At 49.4% G+C, this 21,581-nt stretch overlaps 1 protein-coding gene across 5 annotated transcripts in view; it reads left to right on the top strand.

The window, feature by feature from the left end:
- Window positions 1-21,581, top strand: part of GDPD5 (glycerophosphodiester phosphodiesterase domain containing 5) — a 101,448-nt gene that overhangs the window by 77,345 nt on the left and 2,522 nt on the right. For all 5 annotated transcript variants that reach the window (XM_063419301.1, XM_063419304.1, XM_063419302.1 and 2 more), the window contains exons 4-14: window positions 540-633; window positions 1,191-1,250; window positions 3,291-3,389; window positions 4,597-4,690; window positions 6,793-6,938; window positions 10,305-10,387; window positions 13,293-13,443; window positions 13,852-14,070; window positions 14,704-14,861; window positions 16,631-16,778; window positions 17,674-17,756. In XM_063419301.1, coding sequence (XP_063275371.1) covers window positions 540-633; window positions 1,191-1,250; window positions 3,291-3,389; window positions 4,597-4,690; window positions 6,793-6,938; window positions 10,305-10,387; window positions 13,293-13,443; window positions 13,852-14,070; window positions 14,704-14,861; window positions 16,631-16,778; window positions 17,674-17,756 — 1,335 coding nt within the window. The remainder of the gene's footprint in view (window positions 1-539; window positions 634-1,190; window positions 1,251-3,290; window positions 3,390-4,596; window positions 4,691-6,792; window positions 6,939-10,304; window positions 10,388-13,292; window positions 13,444-13,851; window positions 14,071-14,703; window positions 14,862-16,630; window positions 16,779-17,673; window positions 17,757-21,581) is intronic.

Raw genomic sequence — 21,581 nt, 5'->3', positions numbered from 1 at the left:
GTTTGTCCAAACAGACCAGAGGTTCTGGGTGATGAATGGTGCTGGATTTGGGTGCCGAGGAGGAGTTTGAGTCTTTGACCTGCATTTATATAATGCAGCATTTCTGTCTGTTGTAACAAAAAAAAGTCACCAAGAGGCAAAGACAGAGCCCAGCCAGTTCATTGAATGAGCTGATTCCACCCTGGAACCATCCTCTGTTCTTCTTGTGCCAAAGGGTTTGCATGGAGATAATGTCAACTCTAATCCAAGCCAATTTAGGGATGATGGTTTGTTTTGTTTTTTCCTAAAAATCCAGTGAAAAGATTTGAACCCAGGTCAGGTTTGAACTCTCAGAAGTTGCAGGAAGGGTTCTGGGGTTTCTCTGCCTCTCTCTACCCAGTTAATTTCCATAAGGGATTAAAGCACTGGGTTGTCACTTGCGCTTTTTGCTGCCTGCCTCTTTTCTTGAGAGATCTGTTGTCTAAAGTCTTGTCTAACCCTGCTGAAGCTGTTCTGGTGTTGAACCCCTTCTAACTCTGTCCTTCCCACTTCTCTTCCAGGTTTTTATATAACCGAATGGGATATTGGAGTGACTGGTCCATTCCAATCCTGGTAACAACTGCTGCTGGCTTTACCTACATTACAATGTTGCTGGTGAGTAGGAGGAAATCCCTTTTCTTAGAGCTTTGTGTGTTGCCTTTAAAAAGGCCACGAGCTTCTCAGGCCATCTGCACCTTGAGGAGTTTCCTCTCAGAAGTGATTTCTCTCTCATTCTCTTTCTCTGAGCCTTAAGTTGCATAAAGTTAAAAGTGAGAAATTGCGGTCTTTGACCTCAGATGATCCAAAGTAAAAGAGAGGTGCCCTCAGAGGAGGAATACAGCTCTTGTTTCCCGTGGTATGGCTCAGCTTCCACTTCTGGGGACAAGTGGCAGCAGTGGTTTCCCTTCACCCCGGGGTGCTGGGGCCTTCAGGGTGGTGTCCATTCAGGTGGCCACACACAGGCACTGCCTCCTGCAGCCCCTGCAGCTGTGGGCCGGGCCCTGAACCCCTGCACCCTGGAGGGCAAAGCCTTTTCCTCCACATCCTTGGCTTTGGAGAGGTTCTGCTGGCCCCTCATGGCCTCGTCCCCTGGGATGGTGACCGTCCCCACGTGCTCAGACACCTCAGGGCGGTGGTGTGCCCCTGCCTGAGCCCTGGTTTGTCCCTCACAGGTCCTGGCCCTGTGTCACATCGCTGTGGGACAGCAGATGAACCTGCACTGGCTGCACAAGGTAAAGCTCAGCTCCAGGGGAGCAGCACCTCGGGAACGCGGGAGCCCCAGGAGCGGGCGGGAGTGGCAATTGTGTCACTGTGTCTTTGGGAAGAGCATGAAATGTCTGTGGTACAAACTGCTCAGGAGAGGCCAACAGAGCCCGGGGACAAAGAATTTGGCCAAGTGCTTTTGGTCCTTGCTGATGGAAAGGCCACCTGTGGAGGTGGAGGAACAGCGGTGCGAGAGCAGCCTGATTCGGGTGCTCTGTGAACCTCTCTGAGCTCCTTTCTGTGCTGACCCAGTCCTGGAGAGGGGCTGAGCAGAGGGGAAGCTGCTCAGAGTGTGCTGGAAAAGCCTTGGGAGGAGATGGAGGTGTTCAAGCTGAGGGTGTGCGACGTGCAGGGTGGGGTTTGCTGGGCCCGAGGAGATTTGTGCATGAAGCAGCTTGAGAAACACAAGAAAAGATATTTGGAGCACAGAAGGGGAGGGGAAGAGTGTGTAGGGGAAGAAAATGGGTTGGCAGGATTCCATTGCAGCTGGCAATCTGCTAATTGGAAATGAGGGGGCCAGTCCCGAATCTGCCGGTACACAGCTCCTCCTGACATTCTGCACGTGGTGAGGTCGTGGAGGATCAGAGCCTGAGCACTTCCCAGGACAGGCAGAGCACAGACTTCCCCATCCTGCCTTTTTCTTTTCTTTTCTTTTCCTTAGAGGTGATGGACATGCTTCCTCAGGGGAAGAGGATGCAATCAGAGAGGGGGCAGGGACTGTCTGACTGCTGCTGCAAAACAAATTATCACTTATTGAGTCTGACATATGTTTCTTCATCAGGGAAAATGTTAATTTGCAGACACACTGGTGGTGGGCTTAGATGAGTAAGTCCAGGAGAGGGATGTGTTGGTGGAGATCACTTCCACCTTCTGGTCCCCCACCCTTCCTCCCCTTCTTCCAGAGCAGCCCCCTGCTCATCACAGCTCAGCTGGGCTGCTCTGTCTCTTCCTTTCCCCACACCTCTGTCCCCTTCCTAAGGAGCTGGAGATACAACACTGGAATGAGTTAATATTTTTCTCTGAACTGCACTGAATTAACTTCAAATATAGATGAAAGTGTGAGGGAAAGGCTGGTACGGGCAAACCACACAACTTCTTCCAATTTTCTCCTTAAATGCTGTGCAAAGAGCTGAGGTTTGTAAGCCAACTGGAAGATGAGTGTGAGGGGAGAAGCAGCAGCAACAAATTAGAGCTGATGGGAGGAGGAAAGGGAGGCGTCCTGACAATAAATTGGAGCTGATGGGAGGAGGAGAGGGAGGAGTGGAGGTTTAGGGTGTCCTGACACCTCTGTGCCACACGGAATGGCCACACCAAGGGGAATTAGGGCTCTAGGAAGGGGAATCCTGTTTACATGTACCAAAGTGATTCTGTAAATGTGGGGAATGTGGGATTTTATTTGCTGGTCTGAGGTATTAAGCCTGAAAGAGCCTAGATGAGCCCTGTGCACCTGATGTGATCCCTTCATTTCTGGGGATCAGTTTTCTGCCAAGTCTCCCCCGCAGATTTTGGATCTGCAGCAGCATCCTTTGGCTCTGGCAGAAGAGCAGGGGCTGAACAGCAGACACAGGCAGAAAGTGGGGAATTATTTTTAAACAGCCAGCCCAGATTTCCAGTCTTCACAGCTGGAGTTATTTCCGTGGCACTTCTTGATGATGTGAACTTTTTACCTTCACCACGGAGGTCACGTTTTCATTTTGACTGCTTTGCTCAGACCCCTGAGTGCTTCCACGAGAGAGCGAGGCTGGGGGAGGTCCTGATGGGCTGGGTCTTGTTCTGTCACCTCAGTGCCACCACTGTCCCACCCCGAGTCCCTCCCCAGCCCCAGTGTCTGTTGTAGCAGGTCACAGTGTGACAGCACACGAGCCCAGCCTCCCTCCCCGAGAGTCTTCACGCCGCTTTTTTCAGACCTTTTACAATATACAAAGGTTTTCTCTCTCCATTTCCCAACATACAGAATTTTTATACTAACCACAGTCCCCAGCCTGTAAATAGCCTCTGATTTGTTGCAGATTGGCCTGGTGACAACCTTGATAACTACTGTGGTGACCATGTCATCGATAGCCCAGCTCTGGGATGACGAGTGGGAGATGGTATTTATTTCATTGCAGGTAAGTTGTCTGCCAGGATGCCTCCCTGGGCAAGGAAAGGGGCCAGTGTAGCTGAATTCCATGGGATTCGTGTATTTCTGTAGGATGAAACTCTGTCCTGATGGTTGTCACACCCCAAATTGAAATCTTGGTAGTGAGAAAATTGTTTTAAGGAAGATTTGTGGTGTCCTGCAGGGCTAAAGCAGTATGAAAGGAAAATATGTGCAAACCTAATTTCATACAGATCTGCTCTCTGTTCCTTTTTCCCCTCTTCTTCTTCAAACAAAAAGTCCAAAAATATTTTGCCCATTTTTCTTAAGAGGTGACTGCTGACGTGTATTTAGGAGTATGCAAATCTATGCAAATTCGGGGTGGAAATAGCATTCACACCAGTGACTAACATTTCTCAGAAGTGCTTTATTTATTGGGGTATTTTTAAGATTCAGGCAGGGAATTGGAGAGGAGAAACAGGACTCAGATGACACATCTCCAGCTTCGTGTCATGGTGCTGCACCCTGGTGATGCAGCCCAGTGAGTTCAGAGGATTCCAGAAGAGTTTGGGTTGGAAGGGACCTCAAAGTCCACCCAGTGCCATGGGCAGGTTCACCTCCCACTGTCCCAGGCTGCTCCAAGCCTTGTCCAGCCTGGCCTTGGGCATTGCCAGGGAACCAGGGGCAGCCACAGCTGCTCTGGGCACCCTGTGCCAAGACCTCTCCATCCTTACCCTGATTTTTTTCCCTTATATTTAGTCTGAACCTACACTATTTCAGTGTGAAACCATTCCCTCATGTCCTGCTGCAGCTGGCCCTAATAAAGCCTGCCCACATTTTCCTTACAGACCCCCTTTAAGTCCTAAAAGGCCACAACAGGTTGTCCCTGGAACCTTCCCCAGGTGAACTCCCCCAGCTCTCCCAGCCTGGCTCCAGCCCTTGGAGCAGCTCTGGGCCTCCTCTGGACTCTCTCCAGCAGCCCTTTTTCCAAATATCTGTGTTACTGGGGGAGAAATTCCCCTAAAAGGGGGTTAGAGCTTTCCTCCTTTCCCTTCAGAGCAGCCTAGATGCCAAAGGCAGCGGCAGGATTTGGAGGAAGCAAAACAAAACAGCTGCAGGAGGCTGATGTAGGAATGATGCAGAATCCACCTGGAAATGCAACCTGCAAAATCAACAAACCTTCGAGGTGCTGGGGTGTTTGAAATCACATTTTCCTCTCCTGTTCTTGTGCCCTGCAGGCCACAGCCCCTTTCTTGCATATAGGAGCCCTGGCAGCTGTCACAGCACTGTCGTGGCTGGTGGCGGGGCAGTTTGCACGGACAGAGAAAGCCAGTGAGTACCTCCTGTGTCCCTGTAGGGTGTGGAGTGGCTGGTCCCCTTGTTTCTCTTTTTTCCCCCTTTATTTCTCTTTTTATTCCCTAATTTCTCTTTTTTCTCCCCTTATTTCTCTTTTTCCCCCCTTTGTTTCTCATTTTTCCCCCCTTGTTTCTCGTTTTTCCCCCCTTGTTTCTCGTTTTTGCCCCCTTGTTTCTCGTTTTTGCCCCCTTGTTTCTCGTTTTTGCCCCCTTGTTTCTCGTTTTTCCCCCCTTGTTTCTCTTTTTTTTTTTTTTCCCTTGTTTCTTGCTTTTCCCCCCTCTTTCTCATTTTTCCTTTTTTTTTTTTTTTTTAATTTTTTAATAAGTCTTGAAGCTGGTTTCCTTCTCTCTTTCTATTCCTGGATTGTTTTGTTTGTTATTAAGAAAAAATAGATGTCTTGATCTTAAGATTATTTCAGACTTGGCTTTCCTCGTGGAAGGCATCTTATCTGGAAGAGTTTTCAGGCTTTTTGGTGCAGACCTGGTGGTGTTAGAAACAGAATAAAAGAACCAAAACATCTGGGCTAACCTACAGTCACTTTTAATGAAAAATAGGATTTCAATCTTCTGGAAATACCAGGAGCAGCTGCAGGCCTTGGTGCAAGCCTGTTCTTGCCATTTCTTTGTGGCATTTCAGCTTTTTTTTTTTTTCCTCAGCAGATTTTTATGGGGTTTTTTGTTCTGGTTGGGCTGAATTTGCAGAGCCTGGTTGGTGTTTGGGTGCTGGTGACACCTTTAGGGTGCAGGACACAGCGTGAGGTCCCTTAGCAAGGTGTCACTGAATGAGTGACATCTCTGCCAGAGAGCAGGAAAAATCCCTGGCAGAGCTCCTGGAGTTACTTTCTGGCTTGTGGGGACATGTGTGAATGAGCCTGTTGGATGCTGGGAGCAAAAAGGAGCCTATTGATGAGTGAAACCAGATCAGAAACCATCAGACCAGATCAGGAGCGGAGCTGGGCTGTTCTGTCCTTCCCTGAAAAAAAAAACCAAAAAAATCAAACCACCACCTTCTTTATCTTGCATCCGTTGCAAATATTTGTTTTGGGGGAGAGGAGGGATTTGTGTGTTTTGGGGTTTGTTTTGTTGGGTGGGGTTTTGTTTGGGGTGTTTTTTGGTTTTTGTGGTTTTGGTTTTTTTTGTGGGTTTTTTTGTTGGGTTGTTGTTGTTGTTGGGGTTTTTTTGTTTTGGTTTGGTTTTTTTGTTTTTGTTTATTGGGGTTTTTGGGGGGGGGGTTTGGGTTTTTTTGGAGGTTATCCCTTGAGTTCCAAAGCCCTAATGAGCTTGCAAAATAATAATTTAAAAAATTTTAAAAATCAAGTATTTTTGCTGTAGCACCTGTGGTTTCAGGTGGCTGCAGATACCTTAGGGGTTCAAAGGTGCCAGTTGTTTTTTATAAGGAGCACACATCTGTGGGGCACAGGGGCTGATTCTGTTGTCTGTCAGCTCCTTGCAAAGGTTCCCAGGGAGTCTGGGCTTGGTGGGAAGTCACTGATAGGAGGAATTGGGTGCCTGATGGGAGGCAGTACTGCTCATCCAGCCCCAAGCACTGCAGCTCCCTCACAGCCCAGGGATTTATTTAAATTTATTTAATCTCCAGCCTGATCAGTAAAACATTATTGCATTTTTCTAGTGCAAATCTCAAGGCAGAAGCAGCTGCAGTGGGCGGTGCTGGTGAACCACCAATATCAACTTTAAATGCACTGGTGTGGTGCCGTGGCTTATTTGTAGCTATGTGTGACTGGTGAGTTATTTCTCCTGTCAGCCAGGGCAAAATTTGGTGCTGTCCCACCCAAAGGGTGGAAATGCCAACAATGCTTTGAGCCTCATTTCTGTGGCTTTAAGCAATTCACTTCACTTACTGTTTCCCCAGTACAAAATGAAGTGAAAACCTCCTTCAGGATTTAATTTTTTGTCTAAATAGATGTTTTTCCCTGAACACAGAGCCCTGCTCTTACACTAGAGGCACTGACTGACAGTCTGTCCTCTGGAGGAAGGCAGGGTGCCTTGCCTTTGCTGCTGTGGTGTGAGGAGGGCAGGGCCAGCATTCTCACCATCTCCTTTGTCCTCTCTCCGTGCCAGCTTCCCAGATGCTGATGTTCTCTGCGTACCTGGCGGCCGTGGTTGCGCTTTACCTCGTCCCCCTGGCCATCTCCTCGCCCTGCATCATGGAGAGGGCAGCCCTGGCACCCAAGCCAGCCATCCTGGGCCACCGTGGGGCACCCATGGTGAGTACTGAGCCCTGTGCCACGGCGGCTGCTGGGCCTGGCAGGCTCCAGGGAGTGGGAGTGGATACAGCAAATAGAGTTTTGAGGCACTCCTTCTGCCTAGGGTTACTGTGGGAGTAAAGCAGGGCTTGAACCCAGAGTCCAGTGACAAATCAGATGTTTGAGACACAAACAGAAGGGCAGTTCTTGCCTTGCTCAGGCTGGTTTGTGCATCGCGTTATTTTGGCTGCTGGTTTGCACAGAATTGTGGAATCCTTCCCCTCACCTTCTCTCAGGTACCCAAGCACTGCCACCATCTAATTTGGGGTGGCTCTTTTTCTTCGGGCTTCTAAAGAGCTTTGGTTTGTGCTGCTTGTGCAGGTGAAATCAAGAAGTGTTTGCTCTGCTCCACACCTTCTCTGCATCTTAAAAATAAGAGCAGCTAACCTGGCTGCTGGCCTGGTGGATAGCAGCAAACACTCACAATAAACATCTTCTGCCAGAGCAGGAGAAAGGCTTGTCTGGGAAATAAATCTGTGTCAGGTCAGGTCGTCTTTCATTAAATCAAGCTTCAGCTTTCTTGTGTGGGCAGTACCATAATGAGGTCTCATCTCCTCTATTTAGTTATTAGCTCCCTAATGGCTTTTGCTTATGAGTTTATCCTCTTGTCCATTGTAGAGTTGGTTTTTTTTCCTGATTGTTTTGTGCTTTTTCACTCCCTCTCTGTCCAGCTGAGGAATTTACTGAAAATTTGGGTCACAGAATCCCAGAATGGTTTGGGTGTGGGAAGAGACCTTGAAGACCATCGAGTTCTGACCCCTGCCATGGGCAGGGTTAGTTATGGATGCTCTCTAAAATATGGGGATTAAAGATACATTTTACTTTCTGTTTTAAACAGAACTCTTACTGCCTTGATGTGTTACTCACCTGGCATGGTGGGACACTGATGTTGAAATCCAAAGGACTGGCAGATCCCACACTAAGCCCTCCAAAGGGCATTGCTTTACACAAAAGGAAAATTCCATTTCTTAGGCATCACTTCAATCCTGCCTTGTGGGGAGTTTTTGTCCAGTTTGTGGCTCACAAGGAGATTAATACTGGTAAGGAGAGATAAAGAGGAAAAAAAATTAATAAAAAATAAATTTAAATGATGATCATATTTCCAAAAGGACAAGAAAATACCCTTAAATACTGATGAAAGATCAGATTCTTTAGTGCATGATCATAGAATCCCAGAGGGGTTTGGGCTGAAGGGGACCTTAAAAACCACCTTGTTCCAACCCCTTGCCGTGCCAGGGACACATTCCCCTAGACCAGCCAGAGGTTTGCAGTGGCTGCAATTAGTTTGCAATAAAATTTTGTTCTTCTGTCCAGGCTTCTTCATTAACCTCCCCAACAAATGATGGCATGAGCTTCTTTTTTAAGCCCTGGCTAATTAAGGGAAAACCACAATGTGGTGATGTCCAGCTGCAGCCAGGTTGTGCTGCTCTAACACAGTTTCATAATCTTCTTTGAGCAAGGTCCCCAAAGCTCCTGGCTCTGTGTGAAGGCATTTGCAACGGATTTCTAAGCTCAAAAATAACCAAAATTAGTTCATTCGTGGTAATTTTCTAGAAATTACTTGCTGTGTCTCTGCTGCAAGAAGAAATGAATAATAGCCTGATTTTTGCAAGGAATGAGTCTCTCAAACCAAGCACAGAGAGGAGAAAGAGCTTCTGGAAATCTTGTGCTGGGTCTGTCTGGCTCTCAGTGGTGTGGGCACGGTTTATACAAGAGAGGAGGTTTGGAAATCATTGCTTTGTGCCCCAAGGTTTCTTTCCCTTAAGGAATTGATTGTATCTCTTGTTATAAACTTGGATTTATGTTTTAGACATGCCATGCCTGAATATATTGTACCAAGCAGCTATCCCTTAAAAAAAACCTCAGGAGAGGTGCCGAGAGAAACACAAGCAGAAAGATTGTGCTTTTTTTTTTTTTTTTTTTTTAGTTACTGCAGTTTGGCTGTAAAGTCTTTTTTAAAAAATAACATCAGTCTCAGCAACTGCTTCCCATAACAGCAGCTGCCCCACTTGGATGCATCTTTGCCTTTCCCAGGCTGCTCCAAGCCCTGTCAGCCTGGCCTTGGACACTTCCAGGGATCCAGGAGCAGCCACAGCTTCTCTGGGCACCCTGTGCCAGGGCCTGCCCACCCTCCCAGGGAAGGATTCCGTGCTAACATCCCATCCCACCCTGCCCTGTGGCAGTGGGGAGCCATTCCCCGTGTCCTGTCACAGTCTGCCTGTGGAAAATGTGCTCTTCTTTTTCCTTTTCCGTACTGCAAGGCTGCAGTGAGGGCTCCTCGCAGCCCCTTTGGGCACTTGGGAGGCTCTGAGGTTTCCCCAGTCTCTTCTCTTCTCCAGGCTGTACTGCTCTCCAAGCCTTTGGGAGAGGTTTGTCTTTGTAGGAGAGGTTTTTGTGGCAGGGTGGTGCAAAAGCCAGCACTGAGGTGTGGAGAGAGGATCGCCTTGCAGGATTACCTGCAGAAACCTGAGCTGCCTGGGAAGGGACACCCGAGCTGGGGACAGCGACCCGAGGCCATCTGAGCCAGCCTGGCAGGATTCTGCAGCTTCTTGTGGCTGCTGCTCTCTGCTGCCAGCCCTGGGGATATGTGCAGGGCTCCTCTCGGGTAAATGATGGGATGTGAATGCTCAGTGTGTCCAGGAAATGATCCTGGTAGTGGAAAAACAGGGTGTTACAGGTGCTCTAAACCTGGGAAAAAAAGGGAAAAATAATTTATTTTTCAAAAATAACTTTATTTTGATGTGATTCAGTGCAGAAAATCTGCCAGATTTTCTTCCTGTAGTTGTCAATATTTTTTTTCCTGGTCTGCCTGTTGTTGTTCCATGGCTGTTTTGGGAGTAGCTACACTGTACTGCTTTTGTAGAACATCAAAGTATTTCTCTTCACACCATTTTTATTTTAAACAAACCCTTATTCTGTTACCATCTGCTCTGTTCAACAGGAAGGAATTTCAAATAAAATCTGAGTCCTTCTCTCTGATAGCCACAGGGATAAATTTTCTAGGCTTGAGGTTATTTTTTAAATTGTTGAGAAAGCTAACTAGAACATTTGTTATTAGAGAAACTCTCTGATTTTTAGACTAATAGATGACTTTATGGAATGAGTAGAACTGGGACTAAAATGTATCTTAGAGAATGTGTGATCTAGTTGTTCTCTATGGTACAGAAGAGACAGGAATTTTTGAGCACAGGTAGACGTGGAATAATGACATTTTAGGTCCATGATGTCTCCAAACCCTTCTCCCATCATCCTTGCTGACACTGCTTTGTAAACTTCCCTCATGCTCCTGATCTCTCATTGCTGGTTTTTTTCATGTTTTCCTGGCAGCTGGCACCAGAAAACACTCTGATGTCCTTCCAGAAGGCAGTGGAGCAGAAGGTGTCCGGAGTGCAGGCTGATGTGGTGTTGAGGTAGGTCAGTGTGCTGGCTGCCCTCAGGCTGCCTGTGGATAGTCCAAGCCAGGAATGGCCCAGCATATCCAGAGTCTGTCACTGCAGCTTTTTCCCACTGGGAAGGGCTGTCCTGGCGAGCTCATCCAGGGACTCTGTCAGATGCTGCTGATTATTTCACTGAGGGGATGGTGAAAGGTGAACTTGTCCAAATGAGGGAATCTCTTTGTCATCCTCATTTGCAAGAAGGCTGTGATTTATCAAACTAGAGCCTGTTTGATTCCAGTAAAACACAGCCTGGCCTTGGGAAGAGACAGAGCTGCTTAAATGTGACTGTTTCTGGGACACCCCAGGTGCACGCAGAGCAGAGATTCCAATTTGACTTTGCTGCACAGGAGGGTTTTCACCAACCTTGAAAAGCCACCCCAAGAATACGCCAGGAGCAGGCCCTTCCTTCTCCTCTTCCTCCCCCTGACACAGCATTTATCTTTGGGGAAGGAGGAACCTGGGGACTGTCAGAAAGTCATTCCTTGCTGGCAAATGTCGGGCTGAGTGGACAAGACCAACTAGAATTTAGAGAGGGTTATTTCCAGTGCTGTGCTTTGTTCCAGGAGTTTGATAGTTCCTTAATATTCCTTAATACTCCTGCTCTCAGTTTGTCCCAGTACCAGTTACAAACACAAGGAAAGACTCACAGCTGCTATTTTATTTTTTTCCCTGCCTGCTTTGGAGGTTCATGCTGATGGACAGATATTTTTGCCCGGTAGAAGGAAGTTTTATTTTTAATAGCTTTCTTTTTACTTTACATATTTTTTTTGGAGAGGAGATGATTTAAAAACGGAAGGAATTTCTTCCCACTGGAGAGTGGAAGATCACTGTTGAAGGATGGAGGATGAATTGGGATGTATGTTATACAATTCTTGTTTTTTTCCAAAATTAGTTCATCAGCTGTTGTGAGGGGACAGATTCTTGAGAGTCCAGCTCCCAGATGAGCACTTGGCTCCTGGGGCTGAATCCATTAACACTGGCCAGGGAGAAAGGTGGGCTTTGGGAGGGGGAGAGCTGGAAAAGCTCCAAGATCCTTCCCCACTGCCGCTCATCAGCCATCCCAGAGGAGCACTCCAGGCTTCAGCAATGCCCTTGATGGCCTAGCTTTCCTGAGCCTTCTCCAAGACACCCGAGTGCCTTCAGAAAAAGAGGATTCCATTGACCTTCAGCCTGGAGAGTGGGATCTTGGTGCAGCTGGCAGCACGCTCGGGAAGGGTTTGCAGCACAGCACCCCTTGCTGTCCTTGTCCTTCGGGAAGATGCTCTCTGTACCTGTGGCTGCAGGGGTCCATCCCTCCTGGAATGTTTCCATGTTCTTCTAGACATGTGTCAGCATGGGTGGGCAGCTTGGACACACGCTCAGAGCCTGTGTCCTGCTCATCCCATCCTGCTCCATTCCTGTTCCACAGCCCAAACCAGTTGGAAAGCCAGCTTTGCTCCAAGCAGCAGGAGCCCGGAATTGCTGCCTGTTCCCCTCCCTTTTCCACTCCCTCCCACATCTTTTTTTCTAAAGCTCAGATTCTTGTCTCTGAGTTAATCCTTCAAACCTGGGCCTGCCAAGACACTGTGGTTAGCCCTGAGTGGTGCAGGGTGACCCTGTGAGGGAAGGATTGGAAGGGAGGGAGCAAATGTCAAGTGCCCCATAGGATTTCTGCACTGTGGTTAAGCCTCAGCAGTGCTCTGCGCTTCTGTGAGATGTTAAACTCGAGCTCCTGGCACTTCTCAACACTCCACACTCTTCATTCTGCAGATGCTTGGCTCTTTTTTTTTAAATTTTATTTTTAACTGTATTTATTAAACCCTTTCTGACTGCAGCAGCATGGGATTGCCATGTCAGCGGGTTGCTTTGGGCTGGGGGAAGCAGTTGGCACAGCACAGGCCAGAAATAGCAAATAAAGATGCCAGTGACCTTTGTGAGAAGGGACTTGTGAGGGCAGTGGTAAAGCTGAGGCAACGTTTGCTCCATCGTCCAAAATTTGGTTTCATTTTCCCTCTGGAAAACAGCTCTGGGTTGTCTCCTAATTCAAGTGGAATTTGTCATTTCACCCCATCCTCTTTTCAGGCTTCTTCTGAGCCTCCTGTTAGGAGCATGGGCTCCTTGCTTTGGAAATGTCATTGCTGTCAGGCTGCCTGCCCTGGGTTTGTCCTGATTTCTGGGGACAGACAACTGTTCCCCTGCCTTTGATAAAAAACTGCCACTACCTTGTGTGGTTTCACCACTGACTTGGTCACAGAAAATTGAGTGGAAGGAAGTTTAAAGAGTTTTTTATGCTTTCCAGAACCATTATTCTGTGATACCCAGATGGCTTAAAAAACCCTAGGGCATGCATTTGGTGCTTAGTTCCATCTGAGAGGTGTGGGTTTTCCCTTTTTTAAAGCATGAACTTAAATCATGTGGGCACAAAACCAGTTTTCAATTGGAGAAGGCAAGTTCAGAGCATTTTTGGAAGTTTGGAAGCCTTGCATCTTGCTGAAAGCCTGATGTTCACATACAGTCTGAGAGGCTTTGAAAATTTCCCTCCTGATCTGCTGTGAACAGCTAGAGGAGAGTTTGTGTGTGTGTGCATCCAGGGAAAGCTCTGATGGTTTTGGGGGCTGCAGAAGCTGAGGAAGGAAGCTTTGATGAGTGCTCAGGGTGGGTGAAAGCCACCTGAGTTTGAGATTTTGGAGGGGATGATGGGGAGAAGTGGAGGAGGCGTAGACAGCGTTGTGTCAGTGTAGGAGTGGCTGCCACACCCAGCATGTGTCTGAGAGAGATTTTCCTCTTGAGAGTGCCGGGGGTTTTTTTAGGCTGCCTGAGACCTTCACAAGGATTTTGGTGTGAGGGAGGCTGGAGTGGGAGTTTGTCCTCCCCCCTGTGACAGGGCCTGTGTTTGCAGCTACGACGGGGTGCCCTTCCTGATGCACGACAAGACTCTCAGGAGAACCACCAACGTGGAGGAGGTGTTTCCTGAGCGGGCCTATGAGCACTGCTCCATGTTCAACTGGACCGACCTGCAGAAGCTCAACGCTGGGGAGTGGTTCCTGCAGGTGGGTACCACGGGGCCACAGCTCAGGCACAGCTCCTCTTGGAGGAGGAGAGGTGTGGAGCCATCTCCTTGGCGGTGTGGTGCAGCTGGATCAGGTGTGCACAGACCGTGTTTGCTTCTGTCTCTGCTAAACTTAGGCTTCGTCTAGGCCATGTTGTCCCTCCATGCCTCTTCTGGAAGAAGGGGCCTCAAGCCTGGCGTAGAGCACAAAGAACTTCAAGGCCCCCAGGAGGGTGAATGTGATTATAAAAACAGACAGAAAAACCAGCGTGTTATACACTGTTCCCCTTGTTTTCAATTTAATTTTGGGACAGTCATCTCCACAAAGTAAAAGCAAGAAGCGTCAGTTTTTGCAGCTGGGGGAGTCTGGGCTTTGTGGCAGTAATCCTGGGATGTGCTTTGCTTTCAGAATGACCCTTTCTGGACAGCGGGGTCTCTCTCAAGGGCTGACTACCTGGAGGCTGCCAACCAGTCAGTCTGCAAGCTGGAAGATATGCTGGAGGTGATCAAGGACAACACATCCCTCATCCTGAACTTCCAGGACCTGCCGGCAGCTCATCCCTACTACAGCACTTACATCAACATCACCCTGGAAACTATCCTGGCATCGGGAATTCAGCAGCAGGCTGTGAGTTCTGTGGGGCTGGGGAGATTCCCAAAATCAGCCTCCTTGTGGTCTCCATGAAGCCTTGTGTGCCTCCAGTGGGGCATCACTGGGAGTTGTACCAGTGGTCACAGAGGCTGGAATGGAGTCCCTGGTACAGCTCAGGGAGAGGTTCTCTCTGGGTATAAGGAAATTGGTTCTCCCTCTTTTTTTTAAAGCCCCCACTAAGGCCACAACAGAGGTGGAGATGAAGAGCAAGAGAAAATTAGTTAAAGCATAGGTGTGGGGATGTGAAGTGGGATTTCTCCCTCAGGTTTTTGGTTCCCTACTGAAAATGCATGTGGCTGCTTCTGTGCTGCTCTGATGCTTTGGCAGATGAGTGTCACTGGGTTATTAAGACTTGGGGCTTGGAGCCTGGTCTAGAGAAAGGTGCTGGAATGGCAAGGTGTTGGAATGACCTTGAAGGTCCCTTTCTACCCAAACCACTCTGTGATTCCAGGATGCCCTTCACCCCTTGCAGCTGAGCACGAGCTGTTGGTTTGACGTGCTTCGGGATCATGGTGTGAGCTCAGGGAATGCCGTGCCCTGGGCTGGAGCGTTCCCAGGTTTAGGAACCACGTCTGCCATAACCTGTGCTCTGTGTGGCTGCCCCCACAGGTGATGTGGCTGCCGGACACAGAGAGGCAGCTGGTCAGACAGGTGGCCCCGGGTTTCCAGCAGACTTCTGGCCTCAAGCTGGATGCAGAGCGCCTGAGGGAGAAGGGCATCGTGAAGCTCAACCTGCGGTACACCAAGGTCACCAGCGAGGATGTCAGGTACTGCCCCCTGTGGGAGCCCTCAGCACCCTTTCCTGAGCATCCCAGCCTGTCTGGCTTGCACAGAGGCATCTTCCCAGATGGATTTGCTCTTGAAAGCTTGAGCTGTGCGAGCTTTTACCTACCCATCATCCGGAATCCAGGCTGTTTCTGGGAGTGCACAGCTGCCTCTGGCATCTCTACATGCTGTCTCAGGATATGATGAGCCTCTTTGAAATACAAATGTATGAATTGGCTGATTCTTATTACACTCACAGCTCTGGGGAAAAGTGAGGGCCTTTCACACTGAGTTCCCTCTGAGTGCTGCTGCCTCCTCATTAGCAGCTGCCCTTTGCTTCCGTTTGTCTGCTCCAGAGATGCTAGCACGGAATTTTGATTAGCCCAAAGTCTGGGTGTGCTTTCAGAAATTTCTGTTTGCAGAAAGAGAAACTCCTGTCCTGTATCATCTATTTAGGCTGATCAGCTCTTCTCTGTAATGACCCTGGCACAGCAAGGGGTTCCTGTCCTGCCTGAGCCTGTCTGTGAACTGTGGGGTGTTTTAGCTCCCAGCTTTGCCCCCTTTCTCAAGGAGGGAAGATCGTTTCTAGTAGGGCTTTTCTGGTTTTAAACATTGGAATTAAACAGGTTTGCAGAAGAGCAATATCTCCAAAGGAGCTGTCTGGCTGCATGTGAGAGCTGAAGTAGGGAAGGGCTGAGCCTGCAGCTCTTTGAGAGCGGGGCCCTGTTTGGGGTGATCCAGCTGTGTCTTTCCGTGGCTGCCAGCAGTCAGTCCAGCTCCTCACCCTTGAAACCAAGGTTGTGCTTTACCTGTGGGATAATTCCTGCTTGTTTTACCTCCTGTTTGCTCTGTCCCATGGAGAGGGCTCTGTGCCCCCTCACCCCTCTATCCCGGTTTATCTGCCCCCATCTCCCATCAATCCCACCGCAGCTGTCTCCAAAATAAGAGCTGTCACCTGAATGTTTCTTGAACCCTGTGATGCCCAGTCAAAAGTTTAACACAGTTTGCCCTGGTTTAACACAGTTCTCTCCATTCTCCCCAAATCCAGCACCTGGATGCAGCAACCACTCCTGCCCTTGAGAACCCCTTTGGAGCTGGGAGATGTCCACTGTGACCTTCCACCTCAAGTGATAAATTGCAGGGATTAATCTGTGCTGCCCATGTGAGGGAGGTTGTTGATGATTCTGCTTCACAGATCAGGAAATGGAGCAATTTATGTGAATTACCTGGGTACCAGGTAATTGCCAGTGCTTGGTTTGCTGCTGGCAGCTCCTGGACCCCAGCTGGCAGTTTTAGCTGCATTGGAAAATGACCTCAGGAGACTGGAAGCTGTAACTCTGCAATTGTCCCCAAAACAAGGGCATGGAAGTTGTAGGCATTGATGCTGGAGACAGCCCTGTCAGTGTTTAATTAAGCAGATTGCCCCTGAAACATTACAGGCGTCTGAGGCAGATGCTAATTTCGCATCAGCACGGTGAGGTGGTTGTTCCAGAAACACACCACGTCCATCATTCCTGGGGAAGCATCTGAGATGGTCTGTGGCCTGTGCCAGGCAGCAGCCAAGGGGTGAGGAGAGCTGCCAGGATCCAGCCTTTGGCTTGCAGAGCCTTGGAGCACAGAGCCTTGGCTCACGGAGCGCCACGCCCTGTTAGAAACTCCTGCCTCACGCCACACAAACCAAAGGAACCCCCCTGTGGCTGGGGGCAGGAGCTCTCCTGGTGGGGCTGGGGTCTGGTGGGGTCCTGCAGGTCACCCCGTGCGTGCCTTGCAGGGACTACACCACGGCCAACCTGAGCGTGAACCTGTACACGGTGAACGAGCCCTGGCTCTTCTCCATCCTGTGGTGCGCCGGCGTCCCCTCGGTCACCTCCGACAGCTCCCACGTCCTCCGCAAGGTGCCTTCCCCCATCTGGCTCATGGTAAGCACCCCCTGGGAGCCTCTGGCAGCAGCAAAGGCAGTGGGTGGGCCTCGAGGCGGGAGCTTTTCCAGGGAGGGTTGGTTGGGGTTTGAGGGTTTTCCCTGCTCTGTGCAGCTGAGCCCTGAGAGGGGAACGAACTGATGTTCCTCTTGCGCGGTGCCATCAGTTTGGGTGGGATCCTTGAGGATTGCATTGCATTTCCTCTTTAACCCACGTGATTTTCCCCGTTTTCCTCTGAGGGAAAAACACCTTTGAGAAGCTGGGCAGACAGGGGAACCAGCAAGCCAGGCTTCAGTGTCTTGGCCAAGTTGTAAAATTAGGTTTTTGGCTGTTCTGAATCCCAAACTAAGGACAGGTTGTACCTCTGGCTACCCCAGAGCTGAACAAGAATAAGGAGACCCAGTGATGATTGTTCATCTGGGCCCAGCTGGTGGGATGGCCACTTAGATTGGCAATGGAACCAGACCTACCAGTGGCTGAAAGGACAGAAATTGCACTTGCAGCATGGGGCTGTCCCTAGAAGTTCCCATCTGCACTTGAAATGGACCCTGCATGGATACATTTCCCTGTTTTCCCCCAGACTTGGATTGCCAAACAGCATCTTGCCCTCAGCCTGAGATACAGCTGAGACAGGAAACTTTCAGCCCAGAGAGCTCTGAGAAAATGTCAGCACACTAAAGGAGGGGGAGTTTCAAATTGTTCCTGTTTGCAGTTTTGCCTGATGGTTTTGGATGACAGCCTGGCATTAGGAAGGTCATAAATATTGTGATTTATACCTAACCCCTGCAGCTCTGTGCTTTTCTTGCTCCTTGGTGGTAACTCCAGCCATGTGTGGTCTCCCTGTGATTGCACAAACCCAAATGTTGAAGGCCTGCTTCTGTTTTGTGTCTTGCAGCCTCCAGACGAGTACCACCTAATCTGGATCACATCTGATCTCATTTCATTTCTCATAATTGTAGGAGTTTTTATATTCCAGAAGTAAGTTTGTTACAGCTCTGTTCTTGTGTATTTGTGACCTGTGTTTTTGTCCAGATTGTTGGGTGGAGGTGGGAGAGAGGGGTACCCTGAGCCTCAGTTCTTGGATTGCAGTAGCAGGGGAAATATCTAATAAGAAATCCTTGCAAACAACAATTCCACTCCCAAGAGGAGATGGAGAATTGGATGCACCTATTAAGAATGAGGGATCACAAATTAGTAGTGTCAGATGCCTTGCTTTGCTCCTAAAATATGTGGAGGAGAAACTGTAGAAGCTTTAGGGAAATGGATGTTGAGAAAGACATTACAGTGCTTCAAAGGAAGAAGAGGAGAGGGATTTTGAGATTCCACCATTACAGTGTTTGAAAAGAACGTGTTACAGTTTTCTTAAATCCTTTTTTCCCTGTTTGGGTGTAGAAATATTGTGGAATCATGGAATGGTTTGGGTTGGAAGAGACCTTAAAGATCATTCACTTCCAACACCCTTTCCATGAGCAGGGAATTACTGTGGGAAACGTTATGTTCCTGCAAATCAAATCAGTTGCTTCGTGAGAAAGAAGAAAGAGAAACTCTACTCCAGAAGTCTGACTTCCCTGCAGCAAAGGACTTGCTCTGCCAAGAGCCTGGTGCAGAACAGACCCCTTTCCCTGATGTTCCAGTTTCTCCACCACATGAGAGAATTGCTAGCAGGAGTGAGGTGATGTCAAAACCAAATCAGAGCAGAACTGCCCAAGTGCTACCTGCTGACGTGATTCAGCCCTGGGGAATGGGGCTCAGCGTTTGGCCTTTGTGTCATGGCTGATTTTTTTTGGCGTGTTGTCGGTTGGTTCAGTTTGGTTGTTTTGTTTTTTTCCCCAAGTCCTTTCTGGGGCAAACCAGAGCTGCTTCCTTCATGCAAGGATGAGGGGTGGGTGGGAGCAGAGGCACTGCTTCGATGTGCTCGTCCTCTGTCCTCTGCGTGGCTTCTCTCTCCTCCGCAGCCGTGGCAGGGACTGCTCCTGCCCTTCTGCTCCAGCCCCGGTGACAGCATCGTGGCAGCCTCTCCAGAGGGGAAATACCAACTGTGATGACTTCTAACTAACCTTTTTTTGCCTCTTTGCCTTGTTTATTTTCTTACTGCTCTGACTGTTGTGCATGTTCCTCCTCTTTCTCTCTCTGCTGCATTCTGGCATCTCACAGCTATCACATGATCAGGTAATTCTGGTGCTTTCCTCCTCTTTCTCTTTTTCATTCAACCTTCCTTTCTCTCTTTCTTTCTCCCTCTCTGCTATGGCTTCACTGCAGATGGACAGGGTAGGAGGCAGCTTTTGTGATGCTTTCCCACATCTGGCTTCAGGAGGGGACTGTGAGGGATTGAGCATTGCATAGTCCGTAGCCATGAGCGCCATGGAAGTCTGATGCTGAAGCCAGTGGATGTTTTGAAGGCAATCTGACCCTCTGTTACAATGATCCAAGTCACTGCCTTTTAAAACAGCCCAATTCTGAGGTCCCAGGGCACATTGTAATTGGGAGATTCCCAGAGAATGTAGTGCTTTCTCTGTGGAAATAATCCTGTGGAAATCGTCCCTTTCCTTCCAGAGATGGGTATTCAGCTTCCAGCTTCCAGTATTTACCAGAGATGTTTGAGCCCAGCCTCTGTCCTAAGGAAAGCCATGGGATCTATTCAATTACATGAAGCAGCACTTCTGTAATTAATTCCCTGAATTAATGGGGCTGATAACTGGAAAGGTTTGGCTCATCAATTGCCGCCCTCAGCGCTTGGGATCTTCCCGAGCTGCACCCCTGTGAAACTGGAAATACGGTGTGAAAACAAAGAGCACTGCAGCAGGGGAGGGAATTGAGCCTGGGGCACTGGATTTGAAGCGCCATCAGTCAGAATCCCAGATTTCTCCTCGTTTTGGCCCTTCCCTCACCAGTCATTCCCCTCCCTTTGGAGGGAAGCGCCGTCACTTGTCTGCACTAAAGCCTTCACCGCGTCCCTACTCGGGCAGAGCCCTTCACGTGTTCCCTTCTCCGTTGCTCCCACTCTGTGCCATGGGGTTTTGTATTCCTGAGGATTTGGTCACCCCTCCCTCTGCCCAGCCACTGCCTCGGGGTCGGGGTGAGCCCCTGCAGGTGTCCATGAGGTGCTTTGGGGTTAGGGCATCTCCCCAGAGCAGGACCTGGCTGCTGGGCCGGGCTGAGCGCTCCTGGGGGCGCAGGAAGGTCGGGTGGTCTCCCCTTCTCACCTCCCCCTTGCTTGTGGGTGAGGAGAAGGCAGGCGTGGTGGAGCTGGGCAGGATTTAGGCAGGAGCAGGCACAGGAGGGGGACTCTATGCAGCTGGCTTGGCTCTGTGCTTGCTCCATCTTACCACCTCAGTGCCGAGCAACCCCATTTTTTCCTCAACCTGCCCCTCTCCCACCTCCTTTCCATGGCATTGAGCATCTCCCCTCCCACCCCAGGGTCTGGCCGTGGCCCTAACCCGGTGTATGCTGTCTCTGTGTTGTTGTCCCAGTATTTTTTAGTCTGTTCCCACCCCGTGTCCGTCTGGTCTGCTCTGACGCCAGCCTCCCAGAACAGGACCTTCCTGCTGTCTCTCTGGCCTTTTTGCACGCTGCTGTCCCAACCCTGGTCCACCACAACAGAGTCCAAGGGGGTAGGAGAGGTGCTGTTTTCTATTCACCCAGCTTTTTGGAGACCCCGAGCTTCTGAGTGCAGCACAGGTTGTTTCACGAGGTGTTGGTCGCAGTTGCATCGTGGTTAAAGTACCTGTGGCTCTTCTGAGAGGATATTTCAAAGCACCCCTGAAAGACGGGGTGACCCTTTCCTGGCTCAGTCAGAGCAGTGCACCCCTGTGAGAGGAGCCATCGTCTCCTCGTGTGTGTTTTACCACCCTGGGTGTGCCCACAGCCACCACAGGAGAAGGAGAGCCCAAAGCAGTGCTTGTCCCTCTTGGCAGCAGGAGAAAAGCCCTGCACGTGTTTGAGGCTGGGCTCTCTCTCAGAATGTCCCCTGTCCTCCATGGGATAGCTGGGATCTGTGGGTAAGAGGTCACCTTTGGCCACAGAGATGCCGAAAATCCTGCTGTGGTGGGCAAAGAAAAGACTTGTGCCAAGACTGGTGTTTTGGCCCTGATTTAAAGTTTAAGGAGGGCCTTACCCTGGGAGACCTTGCAATCACATTGCAAGGTCCCATTGTGGGATATGCCTGCAGGGGAGACTAAGACCAAAAATATGTGCTTCCAGGTCAGAGTGGGCTCAGTTTAGATGATGATAGAGGAAAAAAATGTATTATTTTTTTAAATTTGTTTTATACTTGAATGTCTTTGCCTCCTTGTGCTTCCTCTGCATTGCTTCTGTCCATGGGTCTGTGAGTTGTGTCGTGTTGCCATCCCACCCCTTCTTTCCTGTGTAGCCTTCATCTGTACCCTGGTCAAAGCCTGATTCAGGTCACCCAGTGCCAGGCACTGGGATTTGGGAAGGGGGTGGAAACCCTACAAAACTGACACCTGCAGCTACATTTTCCTGGGAGAAATATTGCAGAAACTCTTTTGTGGATGTTGATTTGTCAGGCTGATGCCGTAGACCCAGGCTGGAGATCTGTGGGCTCCTCAAATCTTCTGCTCCTGGGGCTGGGTAGGGGGTTAGAAACTGAAGAGAAGGTGATTGTTTTGATCTCCTTCTCTTGTGTGGGTGATCCACTAGATGGTGCCAGCAGATCCGAAAACTCATAAACCACCCTAAATCCCTGCTGTTTCTTTATCCAATAGCTTTAGGGCATCCCTGGCTCTGGCAGGGAGAGTAGGATTTACAGGTGGGTCAGTGGGGTGTGGGCTGTGAAAGCCTGGC

The sequence above is a fragment of the Prinia subflava genome, chromosome 25 (assembly GCF_021018805.1).
Source record: "Prinia subflava isolate CZ2003 ecotype Zambia chromosome 25, Cam_Psub_1.2, whole genome shotgun sequence".
NCBI classification, from domain to species: domain Eukaryota; kingdom Metazoa; phylum Chordata; class Aves; order Passeriformes; family Cisticolidae; genus Prinia; species Prinia subflava.
The sequence above is the reverse complement of the archived record's forward strand: the minus strand, read 5'-3'. Positions and strand labels throughout refer to the sequence as shown.